Genomic DNA, 24,993 nt, shown 5'->3' on the forward strand with positions numbered 1-24,993 from the left:
ACGAGCATGACCCAGCTTCCTCAAATTCCTCGCTGTCGTCTTTTGACCCTTCAGAAGATTAAAAAGTGGCTTGGCTACGGCAGAATAGTTTGGAACAAAGTGCTGGTAGTAATTCACCATTCCCAAGAATGATCTTATCTTCTTCTGAGAAGGAGTTGTTCCATCTAGCTCCATCAAATCTAAACTGTTTATCTTAGAGATGCTTTCAACTTTACTTGGGTCCGTAGAGACACCCGTCTGATCAATCATATGCCCAAGGAACTTCACTGATTTTCTCATTAGGTGACACTTCTTTGGAGCCAGCTTAAGATTGTGTGTGCGAAGCCTGCCAAACACCATTTCCAAGCGATCAATAGCGGTTTTCTCGTCTGGGCCGAAGACAATCAGATCGTCCAGATAACACAGGAGACTGAGAAAGTTTTCATCCCCGAATATGTTGGTCATCATACGCATGAAGCTGCCAGGACTGTTGCAGAGACCTTGGGGTAATCGATTGTACTCGAAAAGGCCCATAGGTGTAGTAAAGGCGGTAAACTTGCGGTCCTCCTCATGCAGCGGCATATTATAGAATCCGGACGTCAAATCCATTGTGCTAAAGAGGGCGTTACCGCCAAGTGCTGCCAAACAATCCGCCTGGTGAGGAAGAGGGTGCGCGTCCTTCAGCGTTCTCCTGTTCAGCCAACGGAAGTCAGTGCACACACGCAGGTCTCCATTCTTCTTCCAGACCAAAACGAGAGGAGACGCGTACTCGCTGGTGGATCGTCGAATTATCTCCTTCTCCTCCATTTCAGATAGCACCTGTCGCAGTTTTTGATATTGACTGGGTGCTACTCTTCTGAACGGAAGCCTGAACGGTCTGGTGTCTGAGAGGTGTATTCTATGGACAAAACCCCTTGCTTCCCCACAATCAAGATGGTCACGTGAAAAGATGTCTTCGTAACTCAGTATTAGGTTCAGCAACCGTTGCTTGCAGGCATCCGAGATATCACACGAGTCAATGTTAAGACTGTCCAGACCAACTGACTTCAGTCGCTCTTTCACAGGTGACATGTCGGCCACATCAGACAAACTAGTGGGGCAGTTTACCAGAAAAGGATTGACTGCACTGGTGTGATCAAGATCTTCAAGCGCAATGCACGGATAAAGATCTGCAATTTTTGCATTCCGTCTCAATAACACTGGACTGCCTGATGTGTTGATAAGTTTCAAGGGGACCCATCCATCTCGCCACAGAGACGTGATTAGTCTAGCCACCACAACACCTCTGGGAGCTGAGTGAGATGACGTAGGTTCAGTCATGACTGCACTTCCCGGGGACACAACAGCGGATTTGGGCAGCTTCCCCCATACTAAATACTCACGGCCCGGCTCGAGCTGGACAGCTGAATTGCATCTGACTGTTCCTATCTTCCCAGGAATCTCTTCTCCTCTCCAGCGGTCCAATCCAGCAAGCATCGACAAGAAACTTTCACACTCAGGGTCTGCTGAAGTTGGACTAGACAGAGCTTGCCAAAATCCATCGCATAATTTGAAGTATCTGAGAATGTGTTTAATGACATTAGTCCCAATTATCAGCTCATCATGTTGTCCAGGAACCACTAAGGTGGGTACTGCCATCTTTATACCATACACTTCCATGGTAACATTGAATGATGATTTAGGTTTCACGCGCAGCCCTCCGCAGCCTACAAGGGTGACATCAGTTTTGAACTCACTGGATTCATCCACTGCACCAGCTGATCTCAGTTTCATCTCAGCAGACTCATTTATAGTGCAGGCCATCGAACCACTGTCCAACATTGCATGTAATGTCACCGTGTCTCCAATCTTCACTGGCGTATAAAATAGGCTGTCACGTCCGCCTACAATGTGCGTGTTCTGATAAATGACATCTGAATGATCAAGACTTTCTTTGGCTAAAAGGTATGTATTCTCAGACTCACAATCATCAATGGCTTGGGAGTTACAATGAGGACCCGCACTGCCTCCCTCCGAATACGGGTCTGCTAGTTTCCCTCATGTTGTGTCTGGGCAGAGGAGTGTTTAGGACAGTCCTTCTTTGTGTGCCCAGGGGAAAAGCATGCAAAACACAGTTTGTCCGTCATGCAGTGTGTCACCGTGGTGTGTTTGCTGTCATTACAGACTCGACAGGCACTTCTGACAAAACTGCGCTGCTGTCTAGAGCCATGCCTTGGGTTGGAAACATCACGAAATTGCACCCTGCCCATGAGCTGCTCCATCATCTCCATCATTCGAGTGAGCAACTGACTCTCAGCCTGCTGTGTGTGTTGAGACATCGCTGGGGCCAGAGTTGAGCAGGAGGAGGGCTGATGCTGTGCCAGATTGGGTGCTGGTGTAGGCTCAGGCTGGCGACGTGCCTGACTATCAGGCATAGAACTGAATGATTGGACTGGAACAGAAGGCGACTCAGTCTTGGGGCAATCGTACATATGTTCACTGTTGAACACTGCAGTTGTGTGGCTCCGTAGATTCGCTGTACTATTTCCCCGGCTTCTAAATTCCCTCTGGTGATCATCAATCCTGCTCTGTATTTCTTTTGCACTCCATTCTTGAACAGGCTTGCATCTGAACATACTCGCCAAACTGGGGTCAGGACAGAATTTAACAAACATCCGTGTTACCTCCTCTCCTATGTTGTCGAAACGTTTGCCTTGTCTTCGCAGTCCCTCATCTGCCAGATCAGCCGCTTTGTTAATTCGAATCCAGTAGTCCACAGGATTCTCTTTGGCTCTGGGGAGAGTGGCATAAAAATCTGCAAGTGGCAAGCAAGAGGTAGATTCACTGAAGTACTGCATAAGAATGCCATAAATTAACCCAGGTTCCTGCTTGACGTTAAGCATGTCATCACTGCGAAGGCTGACTTTGACAACATCTCTTGCCTTTCCAGCTAATCTACTCATTATCTCTTCGGCTTGCTCATGAACAGGGCACTTTTGCTTTCTTAAGTAAGCTTTTGTCCTGTCCACCCACTCCTCAATGCCATACTTATCAGAGCCATCGCCCCTAAATGAGTCATGTTCAGACTTCATGTGCACTGTAACTTGTGGTGCCATCATTTGTGTATGTGTACACTGTTCAGTACGTGTTGGTGCCTGAGTGTAACTGAGTGAATTGGTTTGGCAATCAGCATTTGCATTAACTAAGCCAGCAGACACTAGTTTTGCAACTATCGACTCGCCAATTTGCGAACCTAACTGGCCTACCATGTCTGTGAGGTGGTCAAAAGCAACTCTATCAACACCAGGTGTCGAGGTGTATGGACCCTCACCAGGAATCCGACCAACAGGAGTACCACCCGGGAACTGACTCAACCCAATACCCCTACCGTTGTCATCATATAACTGTGGTCGTCCAACCCCCCGACTAACGTCTTCACGGAAATGACCACCTTCGGCGCTACTCAGTAACCATGTACCCCTTCCTCTAGGGAAACCCATGTTACCATAACATGATGCATCCAGATCACCATCATATTCAGGTTTCTCAGCCATAATGAAATCAAAAGTTGTGCATGAAAAAAATAAAAAAATAAAATAAAACAAGAAAAATATCAACGCGATTGATTATGAGAAAGCTCACTACTTGAAATTATATCTTGATCGCGATGACAGTCAAATCAGAACTACATTCCATGTGTCCATGCGTTGTGTATGTAATAAACTAATGTACAGTCCCAATGACAGTGTGTGAGTATGTGTATACTGTCCGCATCCAAAGCATTGAAGACTTGACCCCTCTGACGAACTTGACCTGCTCACAGCAATGAAGACTCGAACCACCGATGAACTCGATCTGCACACAGCAATCACGGTCGATCTGCATCAAGCTGATCAAGGGATCCACGGAGTCACGGCACCAGTGTAACGGATGTGGAAGGACACACTCACAAATGGGGTTCAGCTCGAATTTATCTTTTTTTGGAAACAACAAGAAAGACAATTTACATTGGCTGATGACAGACTGCAGACATTCATATGGACCGCAGCGTTGACACTTGAATCTGCTGCCACCACTAACTTGTATTATTCACATTAAACACATAGTAATGATATACAATGTGAAAAACTTAACATAATACTTATAAGTACACCAATGTAAATGTACAAAATAGTTAATTGCAGACAACATCAGTAATCCTTCATTAATTGTCAAATAACATTTGTTAACAATTATAACAGAATAAACACGAAAGCAACATACCTTTTTTTGGAAACAACAAGAAAGACAATTTACATTGGCTGATGACAGACTGCAGACATTCATATGGACTAGAAAGATAGAAATGACACATTCACTCAACTCATAATACAAATAATCGTCAAATAGTTAAGACAGACGCAATCGTCACGAGAAATGAATCTGTGCTCGCACGTGTGACGCACATGGAAATTCAATACATCTTATAATACTCTCAACAACCGTGTTAAAGTGCTAAATGCATTATCTATATGTTCACATATATGTATGAAATATATTGCGTCAAAAAGATTCACTTGAAACGTATCATTTTCACAATTAATTTGTTAATGCGTCAGCGCATGAAAAACCATACATACCCGCAGCGTTGACACTTGAATCTGCTGCGGTACGGCAAGAGAAGAGCGACAAAATCCAATATCTGCAGTACCATTAATAGCCACAGGAGGGGAGCCTTCTAACACCAATAAATACAACCAAATGCCTTATTTTATGAAATTCACACAATACTCTTTAAATCAAATGTTCTTTTTAACCCTGTTACACGTACAGTTTGAAACTGCACCAGAGAATTCACACTGGAGAAAAACCTTACAAGTGTTCACACTGTGACAAGAGATTCAGTCAGTCAGCAACTCTGAAAACACATGAGAGGATCCACACTGGAGAAAAACCTTACAAGTGTTCACACTGTGACAAGAGATTCAGTCTGTCAGCACATCTGAAAAGACATGAGAGGATCCACACTGGAGAAAAACCTTACAAGTGTTCACACTGTGACAAGAGATTCAGTCTGTCAGCACATCTGAAAAGACATGAGAGGATCCACACTGGAGAAAAACCTTACAAGTGTTCACACTGTGACAAGAGATTCAGTGACTCATCATCTCTGAAAACACATGAGATGATCCACAGCAGAGAGAAGCCGCACACGTGTGATCAATGTGGAAAGAGTTTTGCTTTTAAAAGTGACCTGAATCTACACATGAAGATCCATACAGTGGAGAAACCACATCACCTCAGTCTGAGATCACGGTAAGTAGTTTATTTTCATGTGCTGAGCAACAAAGTCTCTTCTGTGTAAGTTAGATACACATCACCCTATAGCCAAATATCTCCTCTCCACCTATAGCCGGTGTGTGGTGAGCACAGGACACTTTGTTGATTGATTTATATCCATTAACTTGTGTTCAACCAACAGGAATGTCTAATTTGTCAGTTCAGATCAATGCAAAAAACGGTGGCGCTCATGTAAAGCAGAAATACAGCACTATACAGGGCTCTAGACTGCGACTAAATGGTCACATTTTGCGACCTTTTTTAAGAGAGAGCTGCCATTTCTGCCGCATACGAGAAACATCACACGGCAAACGAAAGCAGACTGAACCCACGCTACCCGTCTGAGCTGCGCAGCGCAAACAGTTTATCAGCTCAGAGCAATACTAGACAGCAGTTTACTCGTGAGCCGATCTCGATCACGAAACAACATTACTACACAGTGCTGGCAGATCCATTGAGAAAGCATTTTAAAGGGATAGTTCACCCAAAAAGGAAAATTAGCCCATGTTCCCTTACGAGAAAGGTTCTCTCGTACTGCGTTGCAAACACTATGGCAATCTCCTTTCTCGAGAATGATTGTAGCCTTTATTTTAAAATGCATTGCAGCTGCACAGCTAGAGCATCATAGCTTGAGCGCTAGCAAGCTCATTGGCTGTGCTGCAGCAACTGCACAAACCTATGGCGAGTCGGCAGAGGCGAGCGGTCCAATCGGAGCGTTTGGCACCTTGCCAGCCTCGAACGCGCCAAAATAGGCGTGGCTGAAGAGTATAAATTCCTAGAGAACTCGCCATATGACAGATTTAATCTCTTTCAGCTCGAGCTCTGTTTCTCACCTCGTTTTGCTGACCTCTCCGGATAAGAAGCCGCCTCGCAGACGAGCAGCCCTTCAGTGGAAAAGCTTTTCGAACAGTGTGAACTGTTTGAACAGTGGTGATCTGAGCGCCTGCACACCGGGTCCCTCCCCATGTGCCCTCTCCTTCACCTTCTGATACTTCTCCTGTATTATTCGCAAAGAGCGACCAATACCCCTCTCTCCAAGCGGCTGCACTCGTCTCTTTCGGCGGATCTGCAGAAGACCTGGATGACGCAGTTTCTGTGGCGGGTTGTCACTTACGCTGTCGACTGGTTCTCGACTGGTTTTCCCCAGAAGAGCCGCTAGAAGCCGCCTTAATGAATGGTTCCTGCTGGGGCACCAACAGGCTCCTCGCCAGCGCTGCTCCATTTTTCCCCGAGGTCCACATCGAGCTCACTAAATCCTGGCGCGCGCCCTTTTCAGAGCGGATGCGCTCTTCTGCTTCTACCACGCTCTCATCTGTTGACGGAGCTGAAGAGAAGGGCTATGTGAAGCTCCCGCCACTTGAGGAAGTGGTCGCCGCTCATTTGTGCCCTCCCACTGCAGGCAGTTGGAGAACAAAAGCAACGCACCCGTCTAAGCCATGCAGAACTACTACCGCTATGGCCGGTCATGCCTACGCCGCTGCTGGTCATGGATGCGGCTCTCTCCCCCCTAAGACAGCGGGGAATGCACATTCTGAATTACTTCGATGACTGGCTCATACTGACTCAGTCAGAGCTCGACCAGAATGAGCTCGTCCCATACTCACAGAGCCTGGCTCCTTGGCCATCTCGAAAGCCTCGGGCTCAGGGTAAACTTTGCCAAGACTGTGCTGTCCCCCAGCCAACGGATCACGTTCCTGGGAACAGTTCTCAACTCTGTTTACATGAGAGCATGGCCCACGTCGGGCCGGCTCTGTCGATTCAGCGGCTCGCCGCGTCGTTCAAACTGGGCTCCTGTGTACCCCTCAGAAAGTTTCGAAGGGTTTTGGGCCTTATGGATTCAGCATCGTTAGTACTCCAGCTAGGCCTACTGCATATGCGCCCCCTTCAGCTGTGGCTAATGCCTCAAATTCCAGCCCATGCGTGGCGTTCGGGCCTCGTAAATATCAGGGTAAACCAGCGCTGTACCAGAGCTCTGGCCCCCTGGAAGGTCACCAGCTGGTATCAGTAGGCTGTGAACATGGGTTTGGTTTCACAGAGGAGGGTTATCTCAACAGACGCTTCCAGCCTCTGGTCGAGCTCGGAGAAACACCTACTCATCAACTGCCTCGAAATGAGGCACCACATCTTGGTCTTAGTCTCGCTATTAGTGAACAAAAACAATTTCTAAAGCTAGGTCTTCTAAACATTAGATCACTCACACCTAAGGCAGTTATTGTAAATGAAATAGTCACAGATAATAGCATCGATGTACTTTGCCTTACTGAAACCTGGCTTAAACCAAATTATTATTTCGCTCTTAATGAGTCTACTCCATCAGGATACTGTTTTAAGCATGAGCCCCATCTGATTGGTCGTGGCGGCGGTGTTGCAACAATCTATAGAGATATTCTTAATGTTACCCAGAAAACAGGTGACAAGTTTAATTCATTTGAAGTACTTGTACTAAATGTTACGCTCTCAGATGTAAGAAAAAAATCCCTATTATCTCTAGCCTTGGCTACCGTATATAGACCGCCAGGGCCCTCCTCTGATTTCCTAAAAGAGTTTGCAGATTTTCTCTCAGATCTATTGGTCAATGTCGATAAAGCATTAATTGTTGGAGATTTTAACATACACGTAGATAATCCAAATGATGCGTTAGGGGCTGCATTTACAGATTTATTAAACTCCTTTGGGGTCAAGCAAAACGTCACTGGTCCCACTCATCGTCTTAATCATACACTCATATGGAACCGATCCAACCAATATAGATATCATTCCACAAAGTGATGATGTTACTGACCATTACATGGTAACTTGCATATTACGTACTGCTGTAATATATCATGCTGCGCCACGTTATCGACCAGGCAGAACAATCCTTCCATCCACCATAGATAATTTCTCAAATTGCTTATCTGATCTGTCTCAGCTGCTCAGTGAACCCAAACAAGCAGATGAACTAGAAGAACTAACTAGCACTATGAGCACCATTCTCTCCAGAACATTGGATATTGTTGCACCCATTAAATTAAAAAAGGTCAGAGAGAAAATTAAAGCACCATGGTACAACAATACTACGCGTGTTCTAAAGAGAGAATCCCGTAATTTAGAGCGTAAATGGAAACAAACTAATTTAGAGGTCTTTAGAATCGTGTGGAAAGACAGTATGTCACGTTATAAAAAGGCCCTAAAAGCAGCCAGGGCTGAGCACCTCCGCAAACTAATAGAAAACAACCAAAACAATCCAAGGTTTTTATTTAACACCGTGGCTAGACTAACAAATAAACAAGCGTCACCTGGGGCCCGTTCTTCGTACGTCGCTAACTCACTTAGCTGGATTTGATTGTTGGCGATTTGGCATGATCTTGGATTGTTTGGTTCTTCAACGCTCATCCTGGACTTGCTGTCATAGCAACATGTGCACAAACTTAAACCTGCTCGGGAGCAGGCTTATTTCATGTTAACAGGATTAGATCCCGACTTCATAAGCGGAGCTGATACGGGAAGTCCAGCGCAGCGCGATAGTGCACTTTCTTTCTGAAATATATATTTTTTCTCGTAATTCGTGAGATTGTCGTTTTTTTGTCGCTTTTATGTTTAAAAAACAGTTTTTTTTTGTTTTTTGGTTTTTTTTGTGGCATTTCCAAGCCACTTAAGACCCAATGTTGTAGGCTAAAGCAGTTTTTTTTTAGTTTTTTTAATGCTTTTTTATGAAGATCATACAATCATGACCATGCCGAATTACAGATATGTCACTCAGGCTTCACTAACTGATTGGTACCATAGACTATATAGGCTACCATAGACTGCCACCAAGGCCTCAATGAAGGGGATTATGTGAACAGAAAGGGGATTCACAATGTAAATGTGCAGCCCAGTTACTATTGTGATTCTTAATATTCCAAATTAGTAATATTATATCAAATAAAAAAAAGGCAGTTGACTAAAATCTTCCATATCACAAATGTGAAAGCAAAATGGCCAGGATCTGTGCATGACTTAAGAATTTTCAGAGATTCACATTTATGCACATTATTTGAAAGTGGTAAGAAAAGTTCCACAATTAAATATCAAGCTCACTGTATTACATACACTTATGCTGATCCTAACAGAACTGCATTTTTTCATAGGTGATTATGACATGTTCCTGCCAGCAGACAGGTGTTTATGACCCCATTCCCTGACCCAAACCAGTTACAATGCAGCTCTAGCCAGGACAAGGGCACACAATGAAATTAACTTTGGCTAACTAAAGGGAAGATTTCAGTGTCTGAAAAGTCTGAGGGTTGCACACCTGACAGAGCCTGTGACATTGTTGCATGTGCCATATTACACAACATTGCCAAAAAAAAACAAAAACTTTTCATTAAATGTTTAATAAAAGACAAATATGCTTAGTTCCTTGAGTTTTATTTAAATTGTTCTTTGTAAAGAAAAGCCAGTGGTCAAGTGATATTAGACTCATGCAACAAATAAAAAGGAAAAGTTGGCTATACACTGCCCACCTGTAGGCCTATGTGTCCTCTGTCTGTGTAGACTCTTCTGTAGGCCTTTCTGTAGATGTGGAATCTTGCAACTTATATTGCAGCCATAAAGCATACAAGTATAAATTAAGTAAAGTTATTTATGCACTTGCAGGTAGGCTAGTTCCTCCATATGACAGTTATCTGAGAGGGTTTATTCACTGTCCAGTGCAATGGACACAAATGGACATTACAAAGTCTTATACTTTCTTTCCTTTGGAAAGTTAGAAAATGTCCACTTACTGCACATGTTTCAGCCACCACTTTCTTGGGAACAGATACAAGTGTTGGTGTATTATGTAAAGGGTGAACAAAAGAGGAAAACACAATGTCATTACGATGAACTACACTCGGGAAAAATGTGATCAATAACTCATGGCAAAATATTTTTACATTAACATAAGTTTATCAGTTTTCACTTTCACAAGTCAAAGCAATTCATCATTACTCAAGATTTAACAGTTGAAATGACTATACAGCTTTAATTTAATGCAGCAAAAATTATTTTACAGTGTAGGCTACTAAGATCTTTTTTTTTTCTTAGCCTTTTTCTTGGTTGCTTTTATAAACAGACAACCATTTATTTAACAGTGCCTTTTATAAAAGAGACTATAATATAACTAAAAATGACCATTATGTAGAATATTTTTGTACTTCACTTTTATTAGTTCCCATGTTCTAGTGTGGTGACTCTGGCATTACAATGAACAAAGTAATTATGCAATTATTAAAATACAAAAATATAGGCTAATAAATATATTATAGGATAAATATATTATATAAATATAGGCTGATAAAAACATCTAACATGGCCACTTCTAACGGATTTAAATTGTCTGCTACTTTTTGCCAGCCCTCTCTCCTGGCTTTTGCAGACTTTGAGGTGTTCCCTGGCGTTTTGATTAAACATTAAAATTCCGAATAAACTTCGACTATTAGTTCTTGCTCTGCTGAGGAGAAAAACTGTGCGCGCTCTTTGGCCACGCTGAGCAGCCAATAGCAGCGTTGCTGATCAATGTTTCTACTATCGATACATATCCCCTTTTAAACCAGCGCATGAACGCGCAATTATCTCAGATAACTCAATCCAGCTATACTAATCATATCCGGCAAGTGTGTTCGAAGAACCGAGTTAGCCAGATCATGATTCGCACGATGATATCATCTTGGATGTGTCATTTGATCTCGGATGTAATAAGCAACGTACGAAGAACGGGCCCCTGAACAAAATATTCACTGAGAAAATAGAAAGCATCAGAACCACAATTGTAAACGTTCAATCTTCAATAGCGCTTTATAATTCAGCCTCAATTATCACCCCGCAAGAACAATTACAGTTCTTTACAAGACAAAGAGACAAGAGTTAAATAAACTTATCACTTCATCTAAAACAACAACATGTTTATTAGATCCTATACCAACTAAACTACTGAAAGAAGTGTTACCTATAGTGGAAGAGCCTCTCCTCAATATTATTAACTCATCTTTTTCTTTAGGTCATGTTCCAAGAACATTTAAATTGGCAGTTATAAAACCACTCATTAAGAAACCACAATTAGATCATAATAACCTAGCAAATTATAGACCCATTTCAAATCTTCCATTTACGTCTAAAATATTAGAAAAAGTGGTGTCTGCTAAACTGGGCTCTTTCTTGCAAGAAAATGACATCTATGAAAAGTTTCAGTCTGGATTCAGGTGCTTCAGACCGCATCATAGCACTGAAACTGCGCTCGTTAAAATCACAAATGATTTACTTTTAGCTTCTGACCAAGGCTGTATCTCAATACTAGTTTTACTTGATCTTAGTGCTGCGTTTGATACTTTAGATCACACAATACTCTTAGATCGACTACAAAAGTATACTGGTGTTCAAGGACAAGCATTAAGCTGGTTCAGATCATACCTATCTGACCGATACAATTTTGTCTATTTAAATCGAGAAAAATCTATCATAACTTCAGTAAACTATGGAGTGCCGCAGGGATCTGTGTTAGGCCCTCTATTATTCTCAATATATATGATGCCACTTGGAAATATTATAAGGAAACATGGAATTAGTTTCCATTGTTATGCTGATGACACTCAAATATATATTTCATCACGGCCGGATGAAAACGCTAAATTATCCAAATTGACAGTGTGTTAAAGATATAAAAGACTGGATGACGCGTAATTTTCTTTTATTAAATCCAGACAAGACAGAGGTACTACTTATCGGTTAAAAAAACCGCCCACAAAACCTCTCACAATACAACTTTAACATAGTAGGATGTCCTGTTACTTTATCCTCTACAGTAAAAGACCTGGGTGTTATACTAGATTGCAACCTGTCTTTTGAAAATCATATTTCATATGTTACAAAAACAGCCTTTTTCCACCTTAGAAACATTGCTAAGCTACGTAATATGCTATCAGTTTCTGATGCAGAAAAGTTAGTTCATGCATTCATGACCTCGAGACTAGATTACTGTAATGCTTTATTAGCCGGTTGTCCTGCATCCTCAATAAACAAGCTACAGTTAGTCCAAAATGCAGCCGCTAGAATTCTTACTAGATCAAGAAAATATGATCATATAACACCGATTTTAACATCACTACATGTCACTTGATGGAGTGTTTCGTTTCCTTGCCACTGTTGCCTTTGGCTTGCTCAGTTGGGGATATTTTGGGGATATTTTGGGGATATTTAATTTTATCAAGCAATAAATTCCACTAGAAACAAACCTTGTTGTATTATTTTAATTTAATACTGTGAAGCTGCTTTGATACAATCTGTATTGTGGAAAGCGTCTGGCGCGAGTGATTTTCATGTTAAGTCAATGTAAAGACGTGTTTACGCACGTCTGGAGGTCCTGCGGCGCAAATGAGGCGTTTAGCGCGGCGTTTGGATGCAAATTCGCACACATCCAGTTTGTGCGAATGAGGTGAATTGAGCGTCTGGCGGGAGTGATTTTATTTGGTGCATTCACGCGTTTGAGTTGAAAAATCTGTACTTTGGCGTCAGTTCGCGCCGCGTTAACCAATCAGGATCCTGCTTGCTGCAACGATGACGCCTATGCTGCTGTTCTGCTCTCCAGAGCAGATACAGAGCGGTAACTCGATGAATGCTCGATCAACATCAGCCATCTTGCAAACAGACAACAGCCTAGTACTTGCTCCTCCCACAAGAAGCGTATTTCGCCTCGGACGCAACGATCCAATTTTGTTTCAAACGCTTGCTTTTTACGCGAGTCCATTTCATTTTCAACGATTAAAAATGTTCAAGCGTCCAACTAGACGTGATAGTTTTTTTAATTTGACACTCTTTTCGCGTTTGGTGTGAACACAGCATAAGCGCATCTTATGCGAGTAATGTGACGTACTGCTGATATTTACGCTATGCCATGACGCACAACGCTACTTCTGATGTAAACAAAGTAAAATTCTAGCTTCCGGCCATATGCTACAAAGCACAACTTATGACTTTACAAAAACTCATCGCTTCGCTTCAGAAGGCCTTTATTAACCCTCCGGAGCAGTGGAGCACTTTTATGATGGATAGATGCACTTTTATGATGGATAGATGCACTTTTATGGACTTAATTCACTGCCATTTTAAAGCTTGGAAGAGCCAGGGCATATTTTAATATAACTTTAATATAAATTATTGTATTCGTCTGAAAGAAGAATGTCATATACACCTAGAATGACTTAAACGTACAATATGTAATTTTTTCGCCACTAGGGGTCGCTAACCTCTTACAATAACAAAGGTGTAGTTTGATGATGCAACATTTGCTAAGAACTATGGATCTTGTCGTCAACGTCAAGCCGACTGATCTAATAATGTTTATGGATGACTGAATACACTGATGCTTTTATCATGACTGTGATATGAAGCAGGTCGGGATTGCTAAGAGACAGCTATCAGCTCCACACGCGATGCAAGCCGTGGATATAAAATGAATATGGGCATTTCATTCTACCGAACTGCACGCAAGTGCAGAATTACTACTCACAAGTCAGTTTATTAGACAAATTAAACTTGTGAGGTAACGCAGCACTGTTTCACTTGGTCTAACATTACACTAGCACACTAAACTGCATTTGAATGTGTTGTGAAAATTTTATGTTATTCTATGTGTTAGTTTGTCTGTATGAGACTAGCAGTAAGCTAGATCAACATTAGAATAACATACAGATCATATTCTAACATTTTATCATTGTTGAACTATATAACATTGATTCGTTTTATGTAAATGTGCTCACTTGTTTAATAAAGTACATGTATTAGCGGTCGAAGTCTCAGATGTGGAGCTTTTGGCATCTTGAAAGCACCGCGCTGATATTGATTCTCGTTTTAGTTCTCCAATTTTCTCCAAAGTCTGCTTGCCATGGTCCATAATGTTTGAACGAAACAACAACAGCGTGCAGATAGACATTTCGAACTACACAGTTGTCCACGTCTGTCGCCTTGGTTACTATCAGAGGGCTCTGGTTACTATGGCAGTACGAGCGGAAACCAGGGAGAACGCGGATATGACGCCATTGACGGCAACAAAACGGAAATAAAGAAATGGTCCGTGTCTTTGAATTAAATTACAAATTTCTCCTGGTTTGAAAGTTGTTGAAAACAGTCGGGATAATGTAAGTACACAACTAAAAAATATATATAACGTAGATATAGTGATTTGTGCTATTTTTAAAGCAAAAAAACTACATATTGTACCTTTAAGGGTGAGTAAATCATGGGCTAATTCAGTTGTTATTAACCATATACTGTATATCAGATCAAACAGCACTGACTTGGAAGCCAGGAGAAACGTTGTGCTATGAACGAGCAAGTTATAAGGCTTTTAAGTCCACAAATCCCCAACATTCCCTATGGATTTACAGTTTTTTACAATCGCTATGACAGTTTTTTCAATACATTTAACAAGTTTCCTAAACTCTTAACGCACCAACACACCTAAAACACACAATTGGCAAAACGGTTAATTTCATGCTCAAAATCACACATTGTAAACTATAACTCCAAAACTAATTTTCAAAATACAATAACACACTAACACAATACACTATGTCTAACAAAACACTGCAAACATGTTTCAAAATCAAATAATTATTCAAAACACTAACACATGTTCTCTTCCAACAGGAACATTTAGTCAATCATAACACAATGACAAAAAAACACTATCATCAGCTGAAATTACAGAAACTGCATTATTTATGTGACAGGTCTGCCCTTATACAATAGACAGTATATTGTATTGATCATAGATTGTGTTTTGCACTGCAGTTTTTTTTTTTTTTTTTTTTTGAAGTCTCTCTACATTTTTGTTTTGTTTGTAATGTAAATGCATGCATTTTGTTGTTGTTTTTTTGCAGCAGAAATTCAATACAACAAAATAAATGACCCTTCTTAGAGTAGCTTTATAGAATGTATGGATTATGAAAAAAAGAAGACAGAGACAGAATTGCTGCAGTAACGGCTTTATTTGCAACAGGACATTTCTGCAAGATAACAAAAATATGCAATATAGCTGCCATTTGCAGTACTACTGTATGTGAAAATACAACATATACAAACAGAAAAAGCCATCTTCTAATCTGCGCGGTCTTCTGCATTTGTCCACATGTTCTCATCCACATCACACCTGATATCTTCCCTGGCAAGGCATCTTGGGAAGAATCTTTTGGCTTGCCTTATCCTGGCAGTGTTCAGCTGTGATGTCTTGGTATGCAGCATCTTTTGCATACAGGAGGGACATTTGGTCCTGTGGACTATGGTCAAAAACCTTCCATCTCCAGGCTGAGAAAACTCCTCAATGGAGTTGAGGAAAGGGAAGTAAGGGGCAAGGAAAATTGACATCATCCTCTGATGGGTGTCAAACCAGGCTGTGACTAGACGGGAATGGTGGAATGCCATGTCCCATACGGTATTTGCATAACTTCAATCAGCTGTTTCTCAGTAGCAATGGAATAAAATACAGGGGATATATTTGTGTTTTAATTCACAATATAAGCAGCTGTTTACCTTGACTTTACTGTAAGGTTAGGTTTAGAACATGATGTTATCTGTTCTGACATACAGTGTGAAAGCATTGGTAAATTTGGCAGTAAAAATCCATTGTTTTGGTCTTGTTTGAGCTTGTGTGTAAAAGAAGTTCAAGCATTTTAAATTTGTGTTAATTGTATGCATTTTGTGTTAAAGCAACAAGAAATGTGTTAATAGTATAGCTTACACAGACGGATGTAGTGCTAACTGTGTTAAGAGTTTTGGAAAATTGTTAAAAGTATTGAAAAATCTGTCATAACAATCGTAAAAAACTGTAATGTAGTAATGCGAACTGTAACCATGGTATTGTGGCAGAAATGTTCAAATGTTTTTACATTATTCATTTCAGGGTTCGTACATCCTTTTGTGAGTAAAATTCAAGCACAAATCAAGGACTTTCAAGCCATTTCCAGCTCTTCAAATCTCTTAATATTATCCAGCTTTAATTTTATTTTTAATGTGATGACTAAAAACACGATTTGTTCATCCTTCAAAGATTGCCCCCATTTGTAAAACTAAAAGTTTCAAAGTGTAGGAAAATTGTACTTGGCAAACCATATTATTTGCGGCTCCTTCTAGCCTACTGCTCCAAAAAGTGACAAAATAACGCCAACATTTTCCTATTTACATGTTGTGATTTGTATAGTCACAGCGTGTACAAATAACAAGGTCATTTTTTACGATGAGAGGGGAAGAAAATGCCACATCTCACATAAAGACTAATTGGTCAGAACTCATCCAGAAGGCTGGAAAAACATTTGAGTTTAAAATCTTAGGTTAAACCGCTTCATTCAATCAAACTACTCTCATCTCAATTCTCTTTCTCTTTACTTAGTTTTCTTTTCCTTTGAGAGTCTCGGGTCTAAGTAAGTTTTGCTGTTAGGTTTCGGTCAATGATTTGACTGCAAAGCCCGCTTCCAACTTAAACGCCATCACCCTGTAGACCAAGACTGGTTGCCCACTGAAGGCCACCGTAACCCCGGTGTCCTGGCCACATTCCCTCCAATGGCCCTTGCCAATCATGGCCTCCTAATAATCCCAATCCACTGAATTGGCTTTATCTCTCTCTCTCTCTCTCTCTCTCTCTCTCTCTCTCTCTCTCTCTCTCTCTCTCTCTCTCTCTCTCTCTCTCTCTCTCTCCACTATAGCTGGGGTGAGGTGAGCGCACTGGCGCCGTTGTACTGTCGCTGCCGTCGCATCATCCCAGTGGATGCTCACACTGGTGGTGAGGAGAGATCCCTGATATGACTGTGAAGCACTTTGGGTGAACAGCAGGGCCGGCGCGTGCACTTCTGCCGCTCTAGGCGAAAAACATTTGTGCCGCCCCTAGGGCTGGTCCGAATACCATTTTTGAGCTTCGAAGCTGCGGTAGTAATGAACATCGAATATTCAAAGCTTCGAGAGGGTGCTGAACATATTCTTCTCTCTAATAAAGGCAGGAATCTCTATGTGTCTATGTCCGTTTGCATTTTGATTATTTCGAGAACCGTTCATCCAATCGACTTCACAAGGGAGTGCAGTGTAGCATTTGGTGGTGCAATATAGATGGACACGCGAGACACGACACGTTCAGAATTAATAAACTTTTAGTAAACTACAGAACACCTCGAGCGGGAAGCGACGCACCTCAAGCGGGCAGGGCTTATATACTTGATGCACGCTGCACTAGCAATATAAAACGCACACACACATGTCTGTTAAATTAAGCAATACTTTAAGGTAGGCTAGTCTATATTTTTCTGACTAAGGGACCGTTCGGTATTTATGGAAGGGGCCACCGGAGGAAAATAGGGGAGGGTCTATATAAAATAGGGGAGGGATTACTAAAACAAAATATGTTTTAGTAATTCTTCTATAAATTACACTGTGCAAACCAAAAGATATATACCCACCGGATGAATAAAGATCGGCCTCCACAGAACATAAAATATTATTTTTATTTTATTTTTCGTGTTCGCATTTATGTGAAAAAACCCCCCCAAAAAACAATGTTCGTGACAGTTCTCCATTACGGACATGACTGCTCTGAAAGCGACTTTAAAAAATTCACAGAGACCTCAAACAGAAAGCACAAAGCCTTTCTTTAAAGTGAATTTCGTTTTTTTATTAATTGTATCTTAATTTTAATCAATGTTTCATCTGGATTTAATAAATAAGAAGTAAATATAGTAGAAAATAGATCATCACGGAGGCGCGGGCGAGTGAACTGGACTCTTGTCTCATAAATGAACCGAAACTCAGCGTAAGGTATGCTACTTGCCTCACAGACCTGAGAAATATATAGAAAGCTTGAAATGTCTACTTTTAAACAGAACAATTAAAAAAACAGACTGCTTTCTGCTTATGAAATGTGCATTTCTCTCTGGCGCGTTCTGAGAAGATCGCGACGCATCGTCAACTTCATCTTTGTAGTCGACACAGAAAACACTTGTTTATTAATAAACAATTAAAATGTTTCCTTGCTATATTTGACATATTAATAATCATTACTTTTGCTGGTTCTTTGTGACAGCTTTTAGATGCTTCATTGGCAGCGCCACCCACATGTTCACCATCAGCACCGAAAACATGATTTTTTTCAAATCTAAAATCAAAAATCGTGATACGAACCGAATCGTAGGTTTGGTCTATCGTTACAGCCCTAGTAAGATGAGAAAGCAAGAGTTTATGGTTTAAAAAAAACAAACAAAAAAAACAACAATGGCTATCTGAACATCTTTGCCAAGCGCAAACCAGTACAGAAGTAGGCTAATCAATAAATTATCGGGGAGGGTCATGCCTTTTTTCACAAACATTTTGGAGGGTCATAGAAAAATGTATTGCTGGCGAAGGGAGGGTCATGTCTTTTTTGACAACAGATCTCAAAACTCCTCCGGTGGCCCCTTAAATAAAAAACGAACAGTCCCTAACAAATTACTGACACAGTAAAGGGTAGATTTAAATTAAGAAAAACAAAATTTTAATAAAGAAAAACAAAATTTAAATAAAGAAAAAAACTAAATGTAAAATTTAAATAAAGAAAAAAACTAAATGTAAAATTTAAATAAAGAAAAAACGAAATTTAAATAAAGAAAAAAAAAACATTTAAATAAAGAAAAAACTAAATTTCAAATTTAAATAAAGAAAAAACGACATTTAAATAAAGTAAAACGAAATTTAAATAAAGAAAAACGAAATTTACATAAAGAAAAACGAAATTAATTTAGATTGATAATAATGGGTAAAAAGGCTAATAGCCTATATTTTGTTTCTATTGTTATATTTTCCACAATGTCAAAGCAACGCAGCTTAACCCAAAACACAAGCTCAGGCATGCACTTCTGTCCATACAAACTCCGCTGTTCTGCGCTCTAGCCAGAGAACACTCCTGTTGCAGGAACACTTTAGGCCAAGAGGAAGCAAATATATACATATAGCCTACTATATGCGTAGGTGGATGTGATCGGGGATTTTGGCTGTGTAACATTTAAAGCCACTTAAATTAACGAAATGACTCAAATAAAGATTCGTTCATTTTTATGAACGAGATCGAACAAGAGAGTCAGTAAAATTATCCGAACTTCCCATCACTCAGTCATGAGTCATGACTCGTGAGAGCAGGGGGCGGGGCGGGGCGGCGCAGGGCGGCGCAGCGGCAGCTCAGCAAATCATATAGCCTATTTTGTGAATTGCTCATTCCCGATTGGTACACATTTTGCCGCCCTTACAAAAGTGCCGCTCTAGGCAATTGCCTAGTTCGCCTATATGGACGCGCCGGCCCTGGTGAACAGTAGTACATATGAAAGCGCTATATAAATGCTTCATTCATTCATTCATTCATTCAAAGATTTTCCATCCATCTGCCAACACACCACGTGATTGACCGCTCAAGACATCAATCCAGATGTCTTCATCCTCAAGACATCAATCCAGGCGAGACCGCCAGCCAATCAATGAACCCGAACGCAGACAAAGGAAAACCCCTTTTCGAGCAAAGGAACGCAACAAACGCTAGTAGCCTCCAGACTCTTAGCTGAACTGATGCCTTGATATAAAATTCAATAACCCCGCCTAAGAAACTATAGATGAGTTAAATGAATGATTGATGGTTCGTTCATGTCTTGTCTTATAAGTGCATATATTGCTAGAAGTTTGGGATTTCATCATCTCACTCTTAAAACTCATTCTTTCCTCACTTACTTTCTTTCTGCAACTCGTATGAGTGTGTGTGTGTGTGTGTGTGTGCATGTGTTTGTGTTAGATATTAGTTTTATGTGTTCGAATAATCAAAGTCATGTTTGTATTTTAAAGAGAAGTGTTCTTGTGTCATGTGCTTACGAATCTAATATCTTAAACTGCTGATCCAAGTTACCTTGCTCATAAATAGTGTTTCACTATAGATTAGAGATTTACAGTGAGGAAAATAAGTATTTGAACACCCTGCTATTTTGCAAGTTCTCCCACTTGGAAATCATAGAGGGGTCTGAAATTGTCATCGTAGGTGCATGTCCACTGTGAGAGACATAATCTAACAAAAAAAAAATCCAGAAATCACAATATATGATTTTTAAACTATTTATTTGTATGATACAGCTGCAAATAAGTATTTGAACACCTGTCTATCAGCTAGAATTCTGACCCTCAAAGACCTGTTAGTCTGCCTTTAAAATGTCCACCTCCACTCCATTTATTATCCTAAATTAGATGCACCTGTTTGAGGTCGTTAGCTGCATAAAGACACCTGTCCACCCCATACAATCAGTAAGAATCCAACTACTAACATGGCCAAGACCAAAGAGCTGTCCAAAGACACTAGAGACAAAATTGTACACCTCCACAAGGCTGGAAAGGGCTACGGGGAAATTGCCAAGCAGCTTGGTGAAAAAAAGGTCCACTGTTGGAGATATCATTAGAAAATGGAAGAAGCTAAACATGACTGTCAATCTCCCTCAGACTGGGGCTCCATGCAAGATCTCACCTCGTGGGGTCTCAATGATCCTAAGAAAGGTGAGAAATCAGCCCAGAACTACACGGGAGGAGCTGGTCAATGACCTGAAAAGAGCTGGGACCACCGTTTCCAAGGTTACTGTTGGTAATACACTAAGACGTCATGGTTTTTCTTTTCCCCTGCTTAAACCAGCACATGTCAAGGCCCGTCTTAAGTTTGCCAATGACCATTTGGATGATCCAGAGGAGTCATGGGAGAAAGTCATGTGGTCAGATGAGACCAAAATAGAACTTTTTGGTCATAATTCCACTAAACGTGTTTGGAGGAAGAAGAATGATGAGTACCATCAGAACCAAGAACACCATCCCTACTGTGAAGCATGGGGGTGGTAGCATCATGCTTTGGGGGTGTTTTTCTGCACTTGGGACAGGGCGACTGCACTGTATTAAGGAGAGGATGACCGGGGCCATGTATTGCGAGATTTTGGGGAACAACCTCCTTCCCTCAGTTAGAGCATTGAAGATGGGTCGAGGCTGGGTCTTCCAACATGACAATGACCCGAAGCACACAGCCAGGATAACCAAGGAGTGGCTCTGTAAGAAGCATATCAAGGTTCTGGCGTGGCCTAGCCAGTCTCCAGACCTAAACCCAATAGAGAATCTTTGGAGGGAGCTCAAACTCCGTGTTTCTCAGCGACAGCCCAGAAACCTGACTGATCTAGAGAAGATGGGGTGGGCCAAAATCCCTCCTGCAGTGTGTGCAAACCTGGTGAAAAACTACAGGAAACGTTTGACCTCTGTAATTGCAAACAAAGGCTACTGTACCAAATATTAACATTGATTTTCTCAGGTGTTCAAATACTTATTTGCAGCTTTATCATACAAATAAATAGTTAAAAAATCATATATTGTGATTTCTGGATTTTTTTTTTTAGATTATGTCTCTCACAGTGGACATGCACCTACGATGACAATTTCAGACCCCTCCATGATTTCTAAGTGGGAGAACTTGCAAAATAGCAGGGTGTTCAAATACTTATTTTCCTCACTGTATATCCGCTGCAGAGCTGATAGTTACGCCTTTTCAAATGAACGCTGGACGAGCGGTAATAAGAGCAGTAATAAGTGATTCTTTCGAATTCCCTATAAATGAATAAATAATTCCCTTTGAGCTCAATTGACCTGTTTGACCCTTACACCCTTTAAGGGAGTGCTTAATAAACTGGTTAACTTTATATCCATAAAACAACTGTGACTCTGACTGTAATAAAGTGAGCGCTCTTCCTTCCATTACTGTCGTGATCAGTAACGTTAGTCCTATCACTCCGGAGACTGTAAGCTGGATCACGGTCAGTTGGTACAGATCCATCCTCGAGTAATAACGAGAGTAAATGAAGACTGCCATGTTCATTCTTACATCCAACAATAAAACACCTCAATCGCTTAGGAGACATTCGTGTCTACAGCTGCTCCGGCGTCGAAACACTGGCGGACTGTGTTTAGCTCACTCAGGGCGGGTCTACTCTAAAACTGCAGTGTCCGTCAAACACCATGTAAAAGTGAATTTTCCATAACAGGTGCCCTTTAGTCACATGATCAATCTCACAATTTTTTTTAAACATGATTATCCTAGTTCAGATTCTGAAATATTAATTATTCCTCTTGCATCATGTCTGTTAGAAATGAAACTTTTATTGTTTTTTAGCAGAACTACCAGAAAGCATCTGGAAGGAGTGGACAGAGAGAACGCCAGTGATCCAGAATCTGCAGAATGAAACACACACTGAAGAACAAAGAGGTTGGTGTTTATTCTTGATTCCTCATTCACTCATCATGATGAAGAACATGCTGATGCTCACCAGATTTACATTGTTTCATGACCAAACTAGTGATTTATAACACAAATCATCTTCATGACATTAAAATAGATCGTACTCATGCACAGCAGTTGTACACCAGATTTGATGGGATTAAAGTGTCTATTGAACTCATCAGTTATCTTGACTTTGAGCCTCACTTTTCATTTCACTTTTCATTTCACATTTGTCTCTCATTTGAAATCTCGCTTGATTTATTGTTTCTTTTAGATCTGATGGACGTGAACGAGAAAGGAATAACGGAAGCCAAAAAATCTGTTTCTTGCCCTCAGTGTAAATACGCTTCACATGGAAAAGTCTTAAAGTTTACATGAGAGTTCTGCCTTCTCTTCTGAAGAAGTGCACCAGAAAAATACACCGGAAAAAGCTTCTATGTTCAGGGAGCTGAAGGAGAGGCTGTAACACTTTCAACAGAGACATGAATCTGAAATTAATTTGAACTTGTTCATTGTTTGAGATCTGTCTCTGTTCGTTTTCACTTAATTAAACTCAATTAAACTAATTATCATTTTATCAACAGCTTATTGTTATTGTCCTGTTTAAGGAGTTCGGTCTAACACCGAACTACTGAGGTGCCTGAGCTGTTAAGGGAAGCCCATATAAGGATGGCTCTTCTCTCGCTTTTTCAGATCCTTTTTCTCGGCATCAGCGAGCGCAGAAAACGTCATAATAAGACACAGACATCCCAGGATATTGCAGCTGTTGTCAGAGAACTGTCCGGGGGAATAAAGAACATTACTATTACAAGTTCCTCTGCTGAATAGGGGCTGCGTATCTCTTGAGTAAGGGCTTTGTGTCTGTTATAACCTAATGTGCCTTTCATAACCTAATGAGCCTCTCATAACCATGTCAAGTCAAGTTATCCTCATTTATATAGTGCTTTTAACAATGTAGATTGTTTCAAAGCAGCTTTACAGAGATAAACGTATAATTTATGGTAACAGAGATTGTGCCTTTCATAACCCAATGTGCCTCTCATATCAAAATGTGCCTTTCATACCCTTATGTGTCTCTCGTATCCCTGTTCCTCTTTTTGAAATGATTATGTCAGCCATGCTGCTTCTAATTACAATGTAACAAGGCAGGACCTGAATTCAGCAAGAATTCAAGGCTATATAAGAAGACTGATGAGGACTCATCGCTCTTCCTTGCAACCAACGGCTGATACGCCAGCATTTATCAGATGCAAGAAACTTTAAGCCTAGCTATTATCTATCTGTTAGTTAGTACTGATTTATAAATCTGTAACAAGTATTCCTTTCATTTGATTCTTTTTAATAAATTTTGTTAAAACATTTATTGTAATCATCTGACTGGACCTTGGATTTTTGAGTACGAGTCATATTCTTCGACCTGGATCCTTCCTGGAGAAAACGACACCAGAGGGTGAGCATTCTTTTAATAAAAAAGAATAGTCATTATGAGATTTGATTGATCATTTAGCCTAGCCAAAGAGGCAGCATATAACAATATTGTTGTATTGCGATCAAGGTTTAAGAGTACCACAAAAGGCAACTTATAATACAAATGGGAGATCTATTATTGTTAGAATACAAATTTGTATAGACTGATCACCTAACTCTTGAGTACACGACTAAAGGATAGGCTCTTTAGTTACCGCAAGATTATCCATATATATATACAGTGTATATATATATCCTAGGGAGGATGTAGGATAATTGGGAACGGTATTAATCGTGATAATCCATCACAGAGCCCGGGGAAGGCCTGGCTGACACGCTAGATGTTACGAATGCTACGCTCACTTGATTGCCCTGTGCTAAACAAACGCATGTAGACAAATGTTGACGTTGAAATCCAAAGTGGTACATTTATTCCAATATTCCAGCACATTGCCCATAGCAGTTCCCATCAGCGTAACAATACAAGGCGCCGTGCACAAGTGGTCAAAAACCAATTTACAGACATGCGCCACCCAGTGCTAGACAAAAGAAATTACAACCTGAATACAAAGTAGCATTTGGCTCTTACACACTGGCCCCTAATTGTTGATGGCCAGCAGGCACAACAATTCAAACATATGAAACAAAAGGAACCAAAATGTTACAAAATACCATGAAATAATCAAGATGATACCTTCACAGTTATACTCCATACACTAAACAAAGTTTGGTCACAGGTCTTTCAATGACATTAGATTTTGTCTGCAACTTCACAGAACGTTCTTGGCCCTGCTTATCAGGAAAAACTTCAAGTACTCTTGCGAGTGGCCAAGAACCACGAGGAGCCGAAGCGTCCATAATGACCACAATATCTCCAGCCTTCAAACTCTTCTTCTTGTCATTCCACTTTTGCCTCTCTTGAAGTAGAGGCAGGTACTTCCTCACCCATCTCTTCCAAAACA

At 40.7% G+C, this 24,993-nt stretch overlaps 2 protein-coding genes across 4 annotated transcripts in view; one reads left to right on the forward strand and one right to left on the reverse strand.

The window, feature by feature from the left end:
• The window catches only part of LOC309492610 (uncharacterized protein), a 61,796-nt gene extending 37,662 nt beyond the window's left edge, over positions 1–24,134 (forward strand). Inside the window, exons 2-3 of one of the 2 annotated variants that reach the window (XM_082161617.1) lie at positions 22,457–22,549; positions 22,839–24,134. In XM_082161617.1, coding sequence (XP_082017743.1) covers positions 22,457–22,526 — 70 coding nt within the window. In that variant the 3' untranslated portion in view covers positions 22,527–22,549; positions 22,839–24,134. The remainder of the gene's footprint in view (positions 1–22,456; positions 22,550–22,838) is intronic. The other variant, XM_082161618.1, reaches the window with a different exon arrangement.
• Positions 1,321–4,758, reverse strand: LOC309509882 (uncharacterized protein). 2 transcript variants are annotated; one of them, XM_082184856.1, is made up of 2 exons: positions 4,578–4,758; positions 1,321–3,932 (listed from the first exon to the last, which is right to left on the reverse strand). In XM_082184856.1, exon 2 carries the CDS (start codon positions 3,510–3,512, stop codon positions 2,007–2,009), a length of 1,506 nt encoding a protein of 501 aa, XP_082040982.1. In that variant the 5' UTR covers positions 3,513–3,932; positions 4,578–4,758; the 3' UTR covers positions 1,321–2,006. The 2 variants fall into 2 exon arrangements, with proteins under 2 accessions (XP_082040982.1, XP_082040981.1); XM_082184855.1 differs by having other exon boundaries at positions 3,966–4,758.
• Positions 24,135–24,993: the final 859 nt, after the last annotated feature.

Source organism: Leuciscus leuciscus, assembly GCF_965113295.1.
Source record: "Leuciscus leuciscus genome assembly, chromosome: 1".
NCBI lineage: Eukaryota > Metazoa > Chordata > Actinopteri > Cypriniformes > Leuciscidae > Leuciscus > Leuciscus leuciscus.

Excerpts from the sequence above, each read along its gene's own strand:
- LOC309509882 (XM_082184856.1), bottom strand. The coding sequence starts at position 3,512 with ATGGCTGAGAAACCTGAATATGATGGTGATCTGGATGCATCATGTTAT.